This window comes from Euphorbia lathyris, chromosome 6 (assembly GCF_963576675.1).
Source record: "Euphorbia lathyris chromosome 6, ddEupLath1.1, whole genome shotgun sequence".
NCBI classification, from domain to species: domain Eukaryota; kingdom Viridiplantae; phylum Streptophyta; class Magnoliopsida; order Malpighiales; family Euphorbiaceae; genus Euphorbia; species Euphorbia lathyris.
In genome coordinates, this window is record NC_088915.1 from 79,421,867 (window position 1) to 79,443,263 (window position 21,397).

Sequence of the window (21,397 nt, forward strand, 5' to 3'; positions counted from 1 at the left end):
AGTTTTATTTCGGTATTTCAGTTTGATTTGGTATGGAGAAAATGTAAAAATAAAAAATAAAAAAAGACTGAAACTAATTATTCGTTTGTCTTTAATTGTAAACTAGAAGATACCCTCGCTTTGCTTCGGGAAAAAAATTTAAATAATATAGTAGGAAAAAGTAAATAAATTTTTAATATATTTTTTATGAATATTACCTAATACAATAAAGAATATATTTTTATAAATATTTGTAATATATTTAAAGTGTATAATTATTTTTTGTATGAAATACGTCATTATAGCATCAGCATATCATCATAATTCTGCCTTAATATACGTACGTATCAAAAACGACGTCGTACAAAAAGATGGTCCATATTCAACTCTAAAAATTGCACACTATATAATGTCACTTATACAGATCTAACTCCACGCCGCTGCTAAACCAACTGCATATCCACTATCTTTCTGTCTCTCTTCATCCACAAAAAAAAATGGGAAATCCAAAAGAGCGTGAATCCATGGACGAAATCCCTTACCTCATCATCACAGAGATACTACTGCTTATCATCCTCCTCATATTATTTGCATTTTTTCTTCCCGAGATCGTCCTAGGTCCTCATTAACTGAGAGAAGGTAATATGTTTAGCAATAAAATTATCGTTTGATTATGAGTTGAAATTAGAAGTTTTGTTGTAATTTCAGTAACTGTATCGTAAAGATGTACTGGAGAAATCCAGATGTTTGATGATCTGAAGGTAATAAAGAACCAATTAGATTGTGATTTTGTCTGTAAATTCAAAAAACATATGAATCTGATGTTTTATCTATATTATTATCTATTTTGGGACTTATAGAAGTGAATGAAAATACTGAACTGTGAAGCCATATATTATCCATGAATTTATTATATATTGCATTAACTTCATTGTTTGAAAGAGTTCAAGATAAGCTAAAGGATTTGATAAGGGAGATAATCGGATTAAACATCTTTTAATAAATAAATTCAGGTACAATTCATAAATAATCGTAAAAAACAATTAGGAAAGATAGTTGAGAAGTGGCTGCAACTTCAATTGCCCTGTAAAAGAAAAATTTAAATAGTCGTGATGAAAATAAACCAAGAATGTATTTGGAGAAAATATTTAAAAAAAACTAACCGCAATAATCGTTTTTGATCTACTGTTTACTTCTTTTTTGATGAAGTTGATGTCACCCTGAGAAAGCATATTAATATCAAAAGTGTAATTCACAAAACAAAATTAACTACTACTTATGTACTTACTCATTAAGCTTTCTTTTGTTTTGAACCTCTGTTGATGATTGATGAACATCTAGTTGGTTTTCAACAATTGGTAACTTTCGTTTTGCTACTGGAGACAAAGAACATCGAGATATGGGTGACTTCAAATGAGTGGAAGGTGTTGAATTTGGACTTGGAACTTCTTTTTTAGGTGTTACCAGAGTGTCCTTAAAAATATAAATTACTTTAAATGATATGTTGGATGGATCATCAACTAAATGACTGACTTGAATCTGAAATACGGTTTCGACACCGTAAATCTTTGTCATTACAGGTGGAACCTCATATCTTTCTTTAAAACTATTTGCAAGAGTAGTTGCAGGAATGCCAATTAAATCTGCTGCCATATGCCCAAAAACTACAAATGTGCTTGTACCTGTAGCATCTTCAACAACCAATTTCACTCTATACCTGTAATATTTGTTATAGAATAAGCAACAATAATTTTAGTAGAAAATAATTTAAATATGTATGAATAGTATAAAGAATTCAAACTTTTACCATGGCAGTGGTAGATCATCAATGAATCTGCAATTTTTACACCACAATTTGTCGTCAAAGTTTTGAATACCACTTTTACATGTAGGACATGCCCGGTACCACCAACCATCAATGGGGTCAATTTCTTTGATTTTTGCCTTGCATGTGAATTTGATTTCCTAAGAAAAATGAAATTGAGATTGGTAGTGTTAATTTTTATGCTTAAACTCATATATATAAACTGATCAAATATAATCTTAAATAAAACCTTGTCGGTGTGAATATCTATTTGCAGTAACTCAGCAATTGTCTTTCGATTTGCTTCTTTCTCTTCCTCTATAGTCATGACTTTTGGGAAGTTCAACGTGCTTTTTTCCAGCAAAGGGTAAGGTTTTTCAACACTAAAATGGGTGTAAACTGCATCTTTATAAGCTGCTCCATGCCCACTCCATTTTGCACTTTACCATCAAAACATGAAATTGTCTCATAAAGAATTCGGCGAACTTCATCAACTACGATATCCTACATTAAAACGTATAATATTCGAGCATTTAGAATGACCGTGGGAACGGTAAACTGGTATAGATTCACTTGGTATAACAAATTGGTAAAGTGCAACTAATTGAATGAATAATAATTTTATTAATTTCATTGCACCAGACTATGTCTCAACACACACAAATAGGCAAGACTGCATATTCTCTAGTATTATTGTTTTCGTGCTACGTAGTGAAATTAATTTTCTATATAGTGAAATTAATTATCTAAAGGATTAATAAGGGCAGTTAAAATTGGGAAAGATATCTCTCACATTATTCTAGTTACACTCATATATCACAGAAAGAAAAGCAATGATATATAAAAAAGATGAGCTCTTACCTGAGTGTGATCTGTGAGCGTCTTTCGCTTCATGCCTGAGTGTCCTTCATTTGAACACTTTTCTTTGTGGTCTATATATGATATATTGTTTCCATGGGTGGACAACTTTGCCCATTTCTTATATTCATCACTGAGATTGAGGATAGCCAGAAAATATTGAGCAAGTTCTTTTTCTCCAACCAAGAAATCTCTAATTGCTCCTGCATATGAAAGCCGGGAAAGAACGCCTGAGTGAAAAGCATATTTTAATACAAATTTAGCATGTAACACATAAAGGCTTCAATTTGACTCTAAGAAAAGAAACAAAGAGCTCATAGATCTGTGTATTTCAACCTTTGAAATGGTTCTATTTTTACTATTTATAAGAAAATACATGCTAAATATCATCAATCAAAAAACTAAATAAACATATCTGGAAAAAAAAAAATGAAAAGCAATGAAAATTAGAGCTACATAAAACCATACCTGAACCGTGCTTAGATACCCGTTCTTGGAGTCGCAGGTTCTTGGAGTTGCACAAAAGGATTGAAGGCGGGCTAGAATCTGAAAATTGTTGGATCATAATACATAAGCATTTGAAGGATTAAGAGTGTAATGATGTGGATTTAAATGATAGCAACTGTCTAAACAAAAAGGTTCATCGAAAATCATATAGGAAGCCCGACATAAAGAGGGAAAGATAGAAACCACTGGAAAAAATAAATCGAATCAGCGTTACAGCTTAAATAGGAGGGTTAATCGATACTGAAACAAATAAATTAAGATGCATATGAACTTCAAAAAGTACAAAATAATAAAAAAGGAAAGCACCTGATTTGAAAGTTGCAAGAAAAAATCAAAACCTTCAATTCTCTTCCCTACTAACTAAAATGAGAAATTTCCATAATTCATAACCTGATTGACTAAATTCCCCAAATATCTCACCCAAATCCAAAAGCATGAACACATATTACTCCTATTATCCATGACATGATTTTACAAATATAAATAAAACTTTCAACATATTTTCCAGTAGCCTCCCTGTAATTTAAGCATATTTTAATACAAATTTAGCATGTAACACATAAAGGCTTCAATTTGACTCTAAGAAAAGAAACAAAGAGCTCATAGATCTGTGTATTTCAACCTTTGAAATGGTTCTATTTTTACTATTTATAAGAAAATACATGCTAAATATCATCAATCAAAAAACTAAATAAACATATCTAGAAAAAAAAGTGAAAAGCAATGAAAATTAGAGCTACATAAAACCATACCTGAACCATACTTAGATATCTGTTCTTGGAGTCGCAGGTTCTTGGAGTTGCAGAAAAGGATTGAAGGCGGGCTAGAATCTGAAAATCGTTGGATTATAATACATAAGCATTTGAAGGATTAAGAGTGTAATGATGTGGATTTAAATGATAGCAACGGTCTAAACAAAAGGGTTCATCGAAAATCATATAGGAAGCCCGACATAGAGAGGGAAAGATAGAAACCACTGGGAAAAATAACAACAACTGTAATCAGAGGAGAAAACTTACTGTTGAGAGGAAAGAGGCGATTCATGATGCCTGATACAACAACGAATTTAACGTGGGAAAGTAATCTGAAACCGAAGAAGCTGGACCATTAAATCATGTGTATGGCTGCAAAAAGGGGAAAAGAGATAGGAGAGAACCGACAGTTTTGGGAGGCAAGAAGATAGAGAAGCAACTGGAAAATGATTGGGAATGAGCGGAGTAAAGAGAATGCAACCCTACCAAGGTCCAATTTACTGAAAGGGACTTTTAAAAACGATGTCGTTTTAGAGAAATAAGGAGCAGTTTTTCAGAAACTCCAGGGGCAGCATAAGGAATTAATTAGAAAACTTGCTAAAAAGACAATAAAACCAGTTGATGATGGAGAAAATTATAAGGGCTCAATTAGAAAATTTAGAAAAAGATGCCAAAAGACAATAAAACCAGCTAAATAGAAAGCAGGGTGAGGATTGTAGGGGTTCAATTGGAAAAAAATTGACAAAAAGGTTCCAATTTCACTATTGAGAACATTCAACTTTAAAGTATTAAATAGATATATACACATTTTCAAAAGAAGAAAAAAAACTACTTTTTTTTTTTATGGATTGTTTTATCCTACTTCTTTCTATCTATCTATCTTGCCTATTGTGATGTAAATTGGGGCAAATGTTTGATAATCGGGAGATTTCTTACGGATTGTTGTATTTTTATGGATCCTCTCTTATTTCCTAGAAAACTAAGAAGCAGGTTATCGTTAGTCGTTCCTCTACTGAAGATTAATACATGAGCATGGTTGTTATACATTTATAGCCTAAGACAACACTTATTGAGGGTTGCATTAGGCCATCAATGGTGCAGTGAAAATAGGCTAGGAAAGACAAAAATATATATTACAAAATAACTTGAATACTTGGTGGGGAAGTAAACAGTGTAATTACCTTCATATCCTAATATTCCTCGTGAAGGAATCTTCTGGTGTTCCGATTTCTTTTTTTAGGTCTACATTCAGCCAAGGCTGTAAAAAATGCTAGGTGCTACAACGCGTTCGAAGATTAATCGAGGATTAATTGAGGATTAATCGGATTTCTATTTTTATACTTTTTATTTGTTAATCAGCAAATTGTTATATAAATTCAATTAAAAAATGTATTATACTATATAAAATTAATAATAGAAAACACGTATATTTATAACATATATCTTTAAAAGCGTGCAAACATCAACATTTCAATAACAATATCATTGAAACAACTAAAAAATGAAGTATAATAAAGCAAACAATAATTTCACAATAAAAAATGCTTTTGTTCATCGCCGCTTAGGTGACACCTAGACGGTCTAGGCAACGTCGAGGCGGGGTAAGTGGAGCCTAATGGCTAAAAATCGCCTAGGGACAAAAAAATGTCCATATGAATTAATCAGAGAAAATTGACGTGGATTCTCGATTTAGACAGGGCTTAGACGGTTCAGACGGCCTTAGTTTTGAACAGATACAACCCCACATTATGTTTTCGGAGCTTCATCATTCGGGTGCTCTGTTAGATCATCCCACACACACCCTTGATCATATAATTGTCTTGTCCGGATATTTTCTCATCTATGTATGGATTCCCTCTCCCGCGATTCTTTTTCTTGTTTACATATCCTCGAGCTGATGCCTACATCATGTTGTGATTTTTTTAACAATTGTTGAATATGACACGAGAGATGGGGAATAAGATAATAGAAAAGGGAATTATAAAAAAAGTTTGAAAGAAATTCACTTAAAGACTAAAAAGTATCAATTTTATTCTTAAAATGTCAAACACTCGAATTATTTGGAAAATATCAGAAAATCAAAAGGAAAATTTCCTCAATTACCATTTTTCAGACAAAACAATGTAAAATTATTTTCATATAAGAATTCAACAGACTCACAAACTCTTAAAAAAATACTCGGTAAAAGTAATATTCAATTCAGATCTTATGGATTGTTTTGTCCTAGTTCTACTGATGTACATCAGATTCTTGCTTGTTGTGATGCAGATTGGAGAAAATGTTTGACAATCAGGAAATCTCTTACTAGTAATTGTATTTTCCTTGAACCCTCTCTTATTTCTTGGAAAACTAAGAAGTAGATCACTATTAGTCGTTCATCTGCTGAAGTTGAATAATGGAGCATGGTTGTTACATGTTTTGAACTGGAGTGAATTACTTATGATCTTAGAGCATCTATAATGGATCATACTACTAACCAATACATACATATGACACATCATTAATGTGGGACCATACCCAATAAATTTTATTCCATCATACTATCTTTCTCCAATGGTTAAACACTTAAACCACTCAATCACATGAACCCACTATTAAATCACATTTTTTATTATTATTTTCTACCATTAATTTAACTACCCAATTAATTTTTTTTTATTTTAATGGCTAGTTTTCTAACAGCTAGTTTTTTTAAAATTGTTCGTATTCCGTTAAAGCATTCAAAACATATTTTTAAGGAATTTTTTTGAAAATAGTTGGTACTTGATAGTGGACTAATTAAAAGTTTTGTGTTTTTAAAGAAATTACATTAAAATAGACATTACATTAAATATAAAATTACACTAAAATAGAAATTGCATTAAAAATAAAAATTACTACTCCTCATATCGGTTTTCCCGACTACTATTTTCCTCATCAAGAACAATAGTGTCATTCTCTAGCTGTGTAGAAAATGTTGGAATTTGAGACTCATAACCAGAACCTGTAAGTGGTGTAACTTCTTGAGCAGCAGGAGATAATCTCTCATAATTGGATTGCACATTTGAACGGCTTGAAAATCCATTAGGGGAGCCAAAATTTGGCATGTATGGATTAAAACCCGGTCCCAAATTTTGCATATATGGATATGGAAAATTCGTTTGATTTCCAAAATTTGGTTGCGAGTTGTAGTTTATAAAATTTAGAAAATTTGGGGGATTATGAAAATTGTTGATATTTTGAGAGAAAAATAGATATTCATAATTTTCATTTCGAATATTCTTTGGAGTTGAATTGGGAGATGGTGAAGAATTGAAATTTTTTTCCATAATTGATAAGTAGGATTTTAGAAGAAAATGAATGTAATTTTTTTAATACAATTCTTGGGTATATATAGAATTTTTTTCATAATTCAATGGATCACAATTAAATTTCATTAATACCTATATAATTAATTGTAAAAAAATTAAAAAAAATTAAATCAGTGTACCGTTGGAGAAGGCTCTCCAACGGTAACACAATGTTGTTACCGTTGGAGAGCCTTCTCCAACAGTAACATCATTTAATATTATAAAAAAAAATAAAACTAGTGCTCAACTTTTGCTGCCATTTGGCAGTAAAAGTTGAGCTATCAACCGGTTGATATTTTTTTTTTGTATCGTACTCTCTCCAATAGGAGAGTATGATACTATGGGGTATATTGAGTGGTACAATATACCCCATTGGAGATGCTTTTATATCTTTTAGAGTTACAGTTAAGCTTACACATTATGATAACCAATCTGCAATAACTTTAGCGCATAATCTCATTTCTTATGATCGAATTAAACATGTTGACATTGATTGTTATCATAAGAGAACATGTTGGTTTTGGTTTTGTCCAAACTCCTTATATTTCTACAAGGCCGAATACATCACCAGTTCTCTGAACTTGTCCATACTAGTATATTAGCTCCCTAAGCTTTGCAAATGTCTTATCAATTCCTTGAACTTGATTATTCCGTATCATCAACTTTCTGAACTTCATAAAAGTAGATTAGGTCATTAAACTTTATTATAAGTGTCTCACCAACTCTCTAAACTTGCTTACTCTATAACAACTAAATAAAAAACCTATTAAGTCTCTTGAACTTTATGATTTGGACTTTAATGTTAAGGTTAAATAACTCAGAATTTTTATGATTAAAATTTTATTACTATTATTTATTTATAATTATTATTAAAGTTTTGAATGAGTAAAACTTCAGTTCCTAAAAATTAGCTTAATAGGTTATTAGTGGCTATTTCTCCAACTTTTTCTCCTGACTTACTGCCTTTAACATTGAGTAAGATACAAACTCATATGCCTAAGAAACTATAAATAGGGTGGAGTTTCAGTACATTAAACATGGATATTGTGTTTGTTCATAAATATCTTTTCTGATGAATAGTGGTCTTCATTCAAGAATAATTGTGTTTGTTCATAAATAGTCGTGTCAGCTCATGAACAGTCATGTTCGTTCATAAACAATCGTGTTCATTCGAGAACAGACATGTCCATTCAGGTTCTATATATATAGGATGGAGCTGTCAAATTCACAGACTTTTGAAAAATTACTCTGTGAAATATTTATGCTCTCTATACGTTATTGTTTTTCTTACTCCAGTGATAACGAATCTCCACTTGGTAACAGTTTGCTTGCCTAATATGTTATTTCTTGTTAGACGATCATCAATAACGACGAATCTGTCTTAAGTAGACTGCTAACACGAGCCTTAGATTTGTCTGAACTCTATTCTTTTGATTTCAATTTACTGTTCATATACTTTTCTGTGTTAAAACAAACACAGAAAAGTAAATGAACAGTAAATAGAAATCAAAAGAATAGAGTTCGGACAAATCTGAGGCTTGTATTAGCAGTCTCCTTAAAACATATTTCAGTGTTATTGATGATCGTCTCCCAGGAAATAACATATTATGCAAGCGAATGCTTAACGAGTGTAGATTCGTTATCACCGGAGTAGGAAAAACAACAACGTACAAAGAGCATAAATATTTCAGAGAGTAATTTTTCAAAAGTCTGTAAATTTGACAGCTCCATCATGTATATATATAGAACTTAAATGGGCATGTCTATTCTTGAATGAACACGACTGTTCGTGAACAAACACGAGTGTTCACGAACTGACGCGACTATTCATGAATGAACACAACTGTTTATAAACGAAGACGACTATTTATCAGGAGAGGTGTCTATTAGACTTTATACCAATTTCAAATTCCAACAATTCTTAGTTGCATATAAAAATTTCAACGGATTGAAGTGTATCTTGTGGGGGAGGTGTGGATGATTAATACTCGGTGCAGACGGACCATTTTCTCTCAAAGACAGTGTAAATCAGCGTGCTTCAGTCCATAAATTCATAAGATACTCTGAATCAAATATTGATTTAATTGTTGTTTGTTTTGTAAATATTGTTATTATTAATGTGTTCAAATATAATAAATGTTCATTTATCATTATATTTATTTGTTTGAGTATAATTTAAGGAATAGTACAAAAATAAACATTGTGGTTACATATGTTTTCGATCGGCACCTTTGTGGTTTAAAAATTTACAAACTGGTACCTTGAGGTTCATTCCGTTAGCAAACACATGTCAAATTGACTAACGGTGTTAAAAGTCAAAGGAAAAATAATTAATTCTGTTCTTATATTTATTTATTTTATAAATTAACCCCCCTTATTATCTAATTATCACAAACAAACTCCAAAATAAAAAATAAAAATCAATTACACCATCTTCTCTATCTCTTTAATAAAAATCAAAACACATCCACTCTCTTTTCTCTCTAAAAATAGATTAGTGATGTTTTTAATGAGGTAATGTAGATGATTTAAATAGTAAAAAAACAGAATCATCCAATCTCTTGTGACTCCTCATCCTTTTCCATCCAATTAAAATTTGTCAATTTTAAAGTTAGACTTTTGAGAGCATTCAATAATGAGAACACAAAAAAAAAAAAAAAATCAATGAGGAATATTAATTTGATAACTTTAATTGATTATAAGAGACATAGTCTTCTTTTCCTAGTCAAAAAAAGTTAGTATTATATGTTGCTTGCAAGAAACTAGGAAAAGGATGTATCTATATGACCAAGTTGTTATTATTACTATTATTCTCAATAAGCCCTTGATTTTTTGCATTATTATGCATTAACCTTATCATTTATAATTTCACATATTAAGACGGATAGATCGATTTAAAATATATGGCAAATTTCATTAATGTCTAAAATTACGCTTTACAGTTCGAATTTTTTCGTATTGAAATCTAAAACGTCTATAGTAAAATTATAAAAAAACTTTAGTTTTTAGATGTGAATGAATAATTGCTAGCTATTAGCTTAACGTGTGGAATTATGATTGTTTTAGAATTTTGTATGACTAAGCCTGTTTTTTTACCGAAAAATATTGTGCAGAAAAAAAAATTCATGAATTTTCGGTGTTTGTTTTGTTTAGAAATATAAGTTAACATAAAGTTTTAAGTTAGTCAACGGAAAAATATATAAAGAAACTAAGGAAAATGTTTTACCATTTTGAAAAGAGTAAAATATTTTTCTAAACTTTTGGAACCATTTATTCCTTCTTATCCTTTTGAAAAGAGTAGTCACCCACCATTTTTTTCTATTTTCAAGTGTTATAGCCAAACATCGGAAAACACCTTACTTTCCAATAAAAAAATTCACTTATTCAATATTTTCGGGAAACAAATGGGGCCTAATAGAATCGGAGATTGAAGAAAGGAAAGTCCATCTTTCTTATGCAAGATGAATTGATATAGAATCATTAATCTCTAATTAGCTTTTAAGCTTTGCATAGAAACAACGAAGGAAACAGTTAGGACTATGACGAGATATTTAGTCCAGTTGCGAATATCACCTCACTATGTGTCCTATTAGCACTTGCATCTAGTAAAGATTGGAAGTTGTGGCAAATGGATGTGAAGAATGCTTACGAATTGAATCGAGAGATATACATGGACCAACCTTAAGGGTTCGAGAACAAGGCTCAACCAAACTATGTATGCAATCTGAAGATGGCGTTGTACGGATTAAAGCAAGCATCAGGAGCATGGTACGGGAAGATAGCGGAGTTCCTAATTCAAAGTGGCTACATGATGACACCCACTTATTCGAGTTTGTTCATAAAAATCTAAGGCGGGAAGTTGGCTATAATATTAGTTTATGTTGATGATCTTATCATAACAAGTGACGATGTTGATGAGATCAATCAAGTCAGAGCCAAATTATCAGTACGGTTTCAAATAAAATCCTTGGGAGAGTTAAACATTTTCTTGGTTTTGAAGTTGAACGAACGAGCGAAGGAATCTTCTTGTATCAGCATAAGTATGCAATATATCTTTTGGAGAAATTTGGGATGCTATAATGCAAGCCAACTACAGCTCCAATAGAGGTACACACAAAGGTATGTTCTGGTGAAGGAAAAGACTTGGAAGATGCTACCATGTAAAGACAACTAGTTGGCAGCCTGGTCTATCTATCTCTAAAGAGACTAGACATATCGTATACAGTAAGCATAGTAATTCAATTTATGTAGGATCCGAATAACCTTCGTTTAGAAGTTATTTGAAGAATTTTATGATATGTCCGAGGTACCATAGATTATGGTATTTTATACAACGAGGAAAAGGTGGAATATATGGATATTGTGATGTTGATTATGCTAGAGATTACGACACAATGCATTCGACTACAATTTACATGTTTAGTCTCGTATCGGGACCTATATCTTGGTGTAGTAAAAGACAACTTACAGTTTCCACATCAAGTACTGAAGCATAGTACATGGCAGCAGCAACAACAACTCAAGAATATACCTGACTGATACAACTTATGAATGATCTCCATCAACCAGTTAATTATTCAGTACAATTATATTGTGATACTCAGTCAACTATTCACCTGACTGAGACTCCAGTGTTCCACTTGAGAACTAAACATGTGGAGATACATTATCATTTCGTACGAGAGAATGTCTTACATGGAGACATCAAGATGCAGTACGTGAAGACTGAAAACCAAGTTGTTGACATATTTACTAAAGGTCTTAGTGGTGCAAAGTTCGATGATTTCAGAAAGCAACTTGAAATGATAAGAGATATTAAAAGTTGATTCTGATGGGGACTATTGAAATTGCATCATCAACTTTTGACCTCTACAATAATCCATTAATAATATCTAGATTTTCTTTTGATTGTTATGTAGTTATTATTCATACAAGTTTGTAGTTGTTAGTGTTGCTATGAATTTGTGGTGGCGTTTGAGTTCTCTACCAACACTATCCAACTATAAATAGATATGGCTGTCGTGTGATATGTAGAATAAAAAAGAGCAGCAAATCAAAAAATAGCGAGCGAGGAATTTGTGTGTGAGAGAGTGTGATGAGGAAACAATTAATATAATTTTGTAAAATTTCAATTTCAATTTAATAAAATAAATTTTGTTCAATTTAGTCCTTAATACCTAATATATAATGTAAACTCTTCTTTCATTGCGTTGAAACAAATATAAAAATCTAAGGGGCACGAAGTGTTATATTTGATGAGTTGATGAACATAATAGGATGCACGGGATGAGTTGGATGGCTAATCAATACCATATAGGCACATAAAAGGACATAAAATATTATATTTATTGAGTTGATGGGCTGATAGATTAACCGCTAAGTAAAGGTGACTAAATGATAAAATGGGATAAGTGCAAGATTGGACAATTTGATTGATATAACAAAGTGTTCAACTTTGAGACAAGAATTTATTTGTAAGAGTTGATGCTGCTGAGCTATGTATATACATTTTTTTTTTTATGGTGAGCTGTATATACATTTTCTAACTACCTAATTTATTACAAGGAAAAAAAAGTATATATATTTATATATATGAAAATTTTCTTCAAATTAAATAATGCTTTTATGAGAAACATTTCTTAAATAATATAAGAGTAAATTACATTTGGGGTTTTGAGGAGAAAGAAAATGATTGTTAAGAGCATGGTTGTCAAAACCGGACCGGTCAAATAACTGGAAAAGGCAAAGGATTAAGGGTTTGAGATTTAACCAGGATCCAATCAGGGTTCAACCGGTATTAAAAAAATCATGTGAAAATTATATTTCTATTTATATTTACTAACTATGTGGGTGTTTGTTTCAGCTTTTCGGATGAGCGTTTAGCGTTTCACTCCAAACCGCATGAAATATAGCGTTTGGTTAGGTTTATATAACCGCAACGTTTAGCATTTTCTCTGGAAACTGCAGCGTTTTGGAGCGTTTCACGAAAAGCTCATATTTGGAGCTTTTCATAAACAGTTGTTTGTAGGTAGTTGTTATTGACAGAATTATCCTTCTTATTTCCACAAAATATGTTTGTTCTGTAACATTATTTATATTTCTACAACATAATTACCGGAAAAACAAGGTTTTGTCGCGTTCAATAAATTTTTTATTTTTTATATAGATTATTTTTATTAATTTGTGTAACACATTTTTTATTTTATAATAGAATAAGGTGAAAAAATACTCCCAACATTTATAGCTAGGAACAATTTTACCCTTAATGTCTAAAATGGTGCAATCATACCCTAATTTTTGCAGCCAAAAGCAATTTTACTCATAACATTGACAAATTGGGTCAATTTGAGAAATAATCTATCAAACTGTCTTCTTGGTCATGAATATTGTCATCTACACTTCACATGTGCACGATTTTATCATCGTTAGTTACATATCACAAACATATGATTAAACGTGAATTTTTTTTTAAGAAAATAAAAAATATATATTGTCTTTGTACGAGTTGGACAAAAAAATTTCTAATATTTCATCGATTTAATAAATATTAATTTTTAATTTGATTATTAAATCACAAAAAAATATGAAATCTCTTTTTTAGAACAATTGGTATGTGCAATTGGTGTATAATAAGAAATAAACCAGATGGGCTATAATTGGAGATACCATCGACCCAACTTGTCAATGTTAGGGATAAAATTGCTCTTAGTTGCCAGCGTTATGGGTAAAATTGCACCATTTTAGACATTAAGAGTAAAATTATTCATAGTTGTAAACGTTATGAGCATTTTTTCGCATTTTTCCTTTATAATTCCATCGTTGATTAATTTAAAACATGTCCATTTTAGATATTTTAAATCCGAACAGCAACAGTTCAATATAATTTTACCAAACACTAGTAATTAAACAACTAATAACAAACAGCTAACAGCTTACTGCAACTGCAAACAACTAATAGCAACCGCAACAGCTATTAGCTAACAGCTGAACCAAACAGGCCTATATTCATAAAAGTTATACTAATATAATAACATTTATTTAATATCAAAACATGATATCAAATTAATAAATTTAATATGATAAATAAATATAAAAATTAAAAAAAATATATATGCTTTTAAAATTAATAGTGATTATTTTTTGTTAATAACTAACATGTAAATATGTTAATAGGATATGTATTTTATAATTCAACTTAAATTTAAATTTATTAGATTTTTAAAATTTATTTGTATATATTTAAAATTTAATGTTAATTAAACTTTATTAATATTGAAAAAATATAATAATTTTTTAATGATATTTATTTAAATAGAAAAAATAATACTAAATTATATTTTAATTATTTAACTTATAACATTATTATTTATTCTTAAATAACTAGTATTAGACATAAGTGAAATGGTAATGTAGTGGTAAACATTAGAGTTTATAGGCCAAAGGGGGTAAATTTCATCTATGGTGTACAAACTTTACCCTAAATCACACTTTAGTGTACAAACTTAAATTTGTCACACTAATATATACGTACTTAGGGGTGACCTCCCAATGTAGTGTACAGTGTTGAAACACCATTCCACATGATTTTGATTTGACAAAATTATTTAAGTAAACTATAAAAAATATTCTAACACATTAAATTTAAATGCTTTGATTTATTCACACTAATGTGTTTGTTCAATGTTGAGTTTATTGTTTATAAGACATTAAGATAAAAAGCTTAAAGGCCCATAAGTGGAAGTCAAGCCCAAGTCAACAGATCAAGACCACACGGCCCAAGAATTCAAAACGCGGTCGTTCTAAACAAAGTTCAAGCTCAGCGTGAAGAAGGATCGAGAAGCCTTCTATCAATTGCTTCAAGATGAAGCTGCTGAGTCGAACGACAAGAAGTACAAGTCAGCGGCAGACAAGAACCAACTTATAGACAAAGTAATTCTACTTTTGGTAAAGTTCAGAAGGCGCATGAAGCTGTCTGGAAGACTTTGCCATAAATGTCGAAACATTATGTTTACCTGACGAAAAGCTGCTGAGCACTGCCGTAGACAGAAGATGCAAGAATCTCATTGGCCAACGACACTGAGCACGTCCTGAGTGACAACGAAAGGAAGCCGTTAGCCTCCAACGGTTATTTCGAAATTCGAAATTACCGGTGCTTGAAGTGTCACTATATAAAGGCCTCTCATTTGCTTCAATCGATGCAGATCTTCAACTAGTCGAAACGCTGACCAAATTCACACTTGAAGTTCTGTGAGAAAAACAAAGCAAAAATCTTACACCAATTTCCAATCATTGTGTAAAAGTCTAGAGTGATTTCAAATCATCTAAATTGTCTTAGCAATTGTTGTTTAGGACAAACATTTTATCATTTCTAGAAGAATAGAAAGGAGAAGCTGAGTACTCGGTTATAGTACTCAGCGGTAGTTATATGAGTGAGTAGAGGTATAGAGGAAGGTACTCTTGTATACTCAGCTTCTATTATAAAAGGTTCCGTGCTCTACCTTTAAAGAGCTCAGTAGAGAATTCAAAAAGCTCGGAACGCGTTCCGGGGACTGGACGTAGGCGGAGAGGCCGAACCAGGATATGTCTGCTGAGTAACATATTTCTAACCCTTAAACTCCTTTATATATTGCTTGCTATAAAACTGACTAAGTAACAAACTCACGCTGAGTTGAGTGCACTAAGAAGCTGAGTTCAGGAATAGACTTTAAGTGCTATCTCCTGACTCAAGGAAAGAAACAGACTTAGTCAGAAGTTGACTAAGCTTGTGTCTTAAAACTACTTAGCGCCGCTGTGTAAACCTTTTATTAAGAAAAGAAGTCAGCCTTAACGGACAAAATTTTAAATAGTTCCTATCCCCCCCCCCCTTGGAACTAACCTTGTCACGTTATACGGGACCAACAAGTGGTATCAGAGCTTAAAAGCTCACTGAGCAAGGTATAACTACCTTGAGCTGATCCCCACAATGGCTGAGAACAACACTCGTTTCCTCCCAGGAAATCAGACAACTCAGATTTTACCTGAGGGACTGTCCATTACTCGGCCTCCTCTGTTCTTCGGGTCTAACTATACCTTTTGGAAGAACAGAATGAAAAATTTCATTCAGGCAACAAATATGAGTGCATGGCTATCTATAGTCCAAGGCCCATTTGTTACTGTTGAAACTATTTGTTGAAACACCTTTCCACAAGATTTTGATTTGACAAAATCATCCATGATTAAGAGGCAATTAAATTTAGATGCCTTGATTTAATTGTACTAATATGTTTGTTAAATATTGAGTGCACAAAAATATAAAGTAAAGACAGGACAAAAGTTAGCACAAGCAAAGCTGAGTAGAACGGAACTCAGCATGACATAATGGAAGCTGGGTGGAGTAAAAATCAAAAGCAAAACGAAGCTGACTAACGATTGAAGATTTCTTCAGAAGTGATTAAACAGAACGGAGCTGACCTTGGAGGTACTCAGCATGAACGATGAACATTCGAAAAGAACAAACGAAGCTGAGTAACAGTCAGGACAGCATGAAGGATCCGTTCACTAAAAGACGAAGTCTGCCAATCTTCTGCACCAATAATTGGAACCTCGAAGACACCTAAAAGACTAATTCCAAGAGTCATGGGATGATGGATTATTGGAAAAAGACAACTGACACAAACAGACAAACCAGACGCTAGAAGACAAACCTGACGCCTGAAGAAAACAGAGAAAAGGAATGGCGGTGCAGTCTGAAGCTATCCAGAAATTGTTCCCCAAAAGAGCCGTTTTGACATTAACGGTTAAGACATTTCAAACGATCAAATCTACAGATTTCCTTCTATAAAAAGGACAATCGAAAGACTGGAAAGGTGTGCAAGCATCGAAAGAAAAATACAAGAGAGAAAGTTTAAAAAGCACTCAAATACAAAAAGGATCTTACACCAACTGTTCTGTTCTATGTGTAAATGCTAGATTGATTTGTAATCATCTAAAGTGTTCTTTAGTTCAAAAATAACAAGTCTGTGATCAATAGGAATATTGAGAGTGTAAAGCTGAGTGCTTGGTTGTAAGCATTTCAGTGGTAGAGAAATCTAGGTGCTGGGTTGTAGCACTTAGTAGGAGTTGAGTAGACGAATAGAGGAAGGTACTCTTGCATATTCAACTGCCTTGTAATTAGTTTGTGCTCTACCTTTAAAGAGCTCAGTATTGGATTCAAAAAGCCCGGAGGACTGGACGCAGGCAGAGAGGCCGAACCAGGATAAGTGATACTGAGTAATCTCTAAACTCTCTCTTATAATTGCATGTGTTGTTTGTTTTATTTACTCAGCATATAAATTGCCTAGCTGATCTTGAGTAAGTAAAGTGGTGCTGAGTTAGAAGCTGACCTCCAAGAGTGTCAATTCTTAACTCTCAAGGAAACAACTTTGGTCAACATCAGACTAAATCTGTCCTAAGATATATCTCACCAAGCTGACCAAAGGCTAAGTTTATAGATTCTCGAAATAACTTCCAGTCAGCTTATTTAAAACACGAAAAAGTTATATTAGTTCCTAACCCCCCCCCCCCCCCTTTAGAACTAATTATCAGGGACCAACAAGTGGTATCAGAGCCTAAGCTCACTACTCAAAGATTTAACAATCTTGAGCTGATCCCTAAAAATGGGTGAGAACAACACCCGTTTCCTTCCTGAAAACCAAACAACGCAGATACTCCCTGATGGATTATCAATCATTAGACCTCCCCTATTCTTTGGATCAAACTATACTTTCTGGAAGAATAGGATGAAGAACTTTATACAAGCCACAAACATGAGTGCATGGCTTGCAATTGTTCAAGGTCCACATGTGCCATACAAAACTGTTAACAATGAGAAAATTGTTAAAAGTGAGGCTGAGTGGACAGAGGATGACCTCAGAAAATTACAAAATAATGCTTCGGCTATAAATATGCTTCACTGTGCGTTAGATGCTGCAGAATACAATAAGATTTCAGGTTGTGAGTCAGCACATGAGATTTGGAAGAAGCTTGAAGTGACATATGAAGGCACAAGCAAAGTTAAGGAGTCTAAAGTCAATCAACATATGAGACTCTACGAGCTGTTTGAAATGAAGGAGAATGAAGACATCTCAGAAATGAACGCAAGGTTCACAAACATTATAAATGAGCTAAAAAGGCTTGGAAAGAACTTCACTGAAGAAGAACAAGTGAAGAAAATTCTGAGAAGTCTACCCAAGAGCTGGCAAGCAAAGAAAACAGCCGTAGAAGAAGCCCAAGACTTGACTACCTACAAATATGATGAGCTGATCGGATCCCTGCTGACCCATGAAATCTCTATGAAAAATTTTGAAGCCAAAGAGAAAGAAAAATCAGAAGATAAGAAACAAAAATCCCTTGTCATGAAAGCTGACTCAACTGAAGCGGAGTCAACTGATGATGAGGAACTGGCCATGTTCACCAGAAAAATGAAAAAGCTGTTCAGGAGAAATGATAGAAACGGCAAAAGATCATTTAGAAGAAATGATAAATACAAAGTTGAGTCAACTGACAAGTACAAGAAGGACAGCTCGAAATCTGTCACATGTTTTGAGTGTCATCAAACAGGGCACATCAAGTCAAGCTGTCCCAACCTCAAGAAAGAGAAGAAGGGAAGCAAAAAGGCTATGGTAGCCACATGGAGTGACAGTGATGAGTCAACATCATCTGAAGACGAGCAAAATGAAACAGCCAACATATGTTTTATGGCAGATGATGGAGCTGACCAATCCCAATCTGAGCATGCTGACCTTTCTGATGAAACTGACCAGGAGAATCACAACAATGAGGTAACATCCTTACTTTTTCTTAGAAACGAAATGGTAAATGCCCTGAGTGACTTATATACACTAACTAAGAAGTGTAACAAAAAGATTAAGGCACTCAGCAGGCGCTGTGATGAGATTGAAGAGGTCAAGCTGAGTGACCTCCGATATCTTCTCCAAGACAACTCTGACTTGCATACCAACATGCAAATCCTACATAAGTTTGTCACGGAGGTTCAATCTGAGTCGAAGAAACTTAGAAAGGATATCACAACGTTACAGAGTCAAGAGAAGGGCTTAAAAAGAAATAAAGCCCATGCTGAGTATGCAAATACTAGTCAGCATAAGCAAATTACTCAATGTGAGTGTTGTGGAAAAAGGGGACACATAAAGGATGTGTGTTGGCATAACAAACGGACTATCCAATGTGACTTCTGCGGAAGAAAAGGGCATACCACAAAAGTATGTTGGCATGCCCAACACAATAATGCTGACTATACTCAGTTCAACCCACAAAGGGTGTCCTTTTGTGATTTCTGTGGTAAGCCAGGCCACACCATAAAAGTACGCTGTCACAAGTTAAAATATGATTTTGCACCTGTTTATACTAACAAGAAAGGACCCAAAAGAAATTGGGTACCTAAAAATGAATAGTTTAAACTGCAGGCCAGCTTGACATGCGTGGAGAAGTCAAAACTATGGTATATAGACAGCGCATGCTCAAGGCATATGACAGGTGATGAAACTCAGTTCATCACACTAGAGCTTAAACGAGGTGGAAGTGTAAGCTTTGGAGACAACAAGAAGGGTAAGATAGTCGGCTCAGGTACTATCGGAGGTAACCCAACTATTGAGTTGTCTCCTTAGTTAAAGGTCTCAAATACAATCTGCTGAGTGTAGCTCAGCTTTGTAAGAGCGGCAGAAAGGTTGTATTTGATGATACTAAGTGTCAAATACTCGAGGGAAATACAAATGAATTGATTTTAACTGCCCCTCATGTAGAAAATGTATATATGTTGAACTTAGAAAAACAGTTTTCTAAAAACATATGCTTAGTGTCTAAAGAGGACAACTCCTGGCTATGGCATAGAAGACTTGGGCATGTCAGCATGGACCTTCTTGCCAAATTAGCTAGAAAGCAATTAGTTGAGGGATTTCCCAAATTAAAGTTTGAAAAAGATCAACTGTGTAAAGCCTGTCAGCAAGGCAAACAAACTAAAAAGTCATTTCATAGCAAAAATTGTCTCAACCAAAAGACCATTGGAATTACTACACTTGGATCTTTTCGGACCTATCCAGCCACTCAGCTTGGGAGGTAAGAAATTTTCCTTGGTTATTGTAGATGATTTCTCTCGGTACACTTGGATCATCTTGCTGAGTAGCAAGGATGAAACCTTTGAGATGTTTACCACATTGATCAAAAAGCTTGAAAATGACAAAGACCTAAGAGTAGCTCACATTAGAAGCGACAATGGTGGAGAATTCAAAAACCAACAGTTTGATGAATTCTGTGAAACCAGTGGTATTGACCATAACTTCTCTGCCCCTAGAACACCTCAACAAAATGGGGTCGTTGAAAGAAAAAATAGAACCATTGTCGAAATAGCTAGGACAATGCTGAGTGAAAATAGGCTTCCAAAGTACTTCTGGGGTGAAGCTGTTCACACGGCATGCTACATACTGAATAGGGCTCTAGTTAGACCTATACTTAAGAAAACCCCATATGAACTTTGGAAAGGTCGAAAGCCCAACATTGGAAATGCTTTATACTCAATACAAAAGACAACCTTGCTAAATTTGATGCTAAAGCTGACGAGACGATCTTTTTAGGGTACTCAACAAAGAGTAAAGCATATAGAGTATTTAACAAAAGAACTCAGGTTGTAGAAGAGTCTGTACATATTGAGTTCGATGAAACTGACCCTACAGGTAAGTCAGCTCAGCCTGAAGAAGATGAATCAGGCTTAGCTTCCGCTGATCAACCAGAAGCCTCTGTGTCAAACATACAGGAGCTGACCTAAGGTAAGCAAGAAATTGAAATATCATTTGCTGACCAATCTATTCCTGTAGAGATTGTAGAAACACCTCTTCCAAACAACTCAACATTGCCCAAAGAAATAAAGATCCTAAAAGGACATACAGAACAAGCCATTCTTGATGCCGCCAACAACAAATTAATGACTAGAGATCAACTTAGAAAGTACCTCAGCAATGTTGCATTCGTCTCAATACATGAGCCAAAGAACTTTGCTGACGCTGAGCAAGATGAATATTGGATCAATGTTATGCAAGAAGAGCTTGACCAATTCACCAGAAATGAGGTATGGGATTTAGTACCTAAACCTAGGAATCAAAAGCCCATAGGAACCAAATGGGTCTTTAGAAATAAGCTAG

General features: G+C 33.3%; 1 protein-coding gene across 5 annotated transcripts; it reads right to left on the bottom strand.

Moving 5' to 3' along the window:
- Nucleotides 1-924: 924 nt before the first annotated feature.
- LOC136233449 (DAR GTPase 2, mitochondrial-like) lies at nt 925-4,309 on the bottom strand. Of its 5 annotated transcripts, none has more exons than XM_066023109.1 (9): nt 4,168-4,309; nt 3,901-3,978; nt 3,110-3,187; nt 2,645-2,871; nt 2,034-2,287; nt 1,787-1,944; nt 1,268-1,696; nt 1,143-1,199; nt 925-1,063 (listed from the first exon to the last, which is right to left on the bottom strand). In XM_066023109.1, exons 1-5 carry the CDS (start codon nt 4,190-4,192, stop codon nt 2,126-2,128), a joined length of 570 nt encoding a protein of 189 aa, XP_065879181.1. In that variant the 5' UTR covers nt 4,193-4,309; the 3' UTR covers nt 925-1,063; nt 1,143-1,199; nt 1,268-1,696; nt 1,787-1,944; nt 2,034-2,125. The 5 variants fall into 5 exon arrangements, with proteins under 5 accessions (XP_065879181.1, XP_065879179.1, XP_065879177.1 ...); XM_066023107.1 differs by having other exon boundaries at nt 927-1,063; nt 2,034-2,223; nt 2,645-2,844; XM_066023105.1 differs by having other exon boundaries at nt 928-1,063; nt 2,645-2,844.
- Between the last annotated feature and the right edge of the window lie 17,088 nt (nt 4,310-21,397).

What these genes read in the sequence shown, in the direction of transcription:
- LOC136233449 (XM_066023107.1), bottom strand. Translation starts at nt 2,111, where the DNA reads ATGACTATAGAGGAAGAGAAAGAAGCAAATCGAAAGACAATTGCTGAG. An exon ending in TAGATATTCACACCGACAAG is followed by an intron (nt 1,945 to 2,033) that starts GTTTTATTTAAG and finishes CATTTTTCTTAG; the next exon opens with GAAATCAAATTCACATGCAA. An exon ending in AACAAAAGAAAGCTTAATGA is followed by an intron (nt 1,200 to 1,267) that starts GTAAGTACATAA and finishes ATGCTTTCTCAG; the next exon opens with GGTGACATCAACTTCATCAA.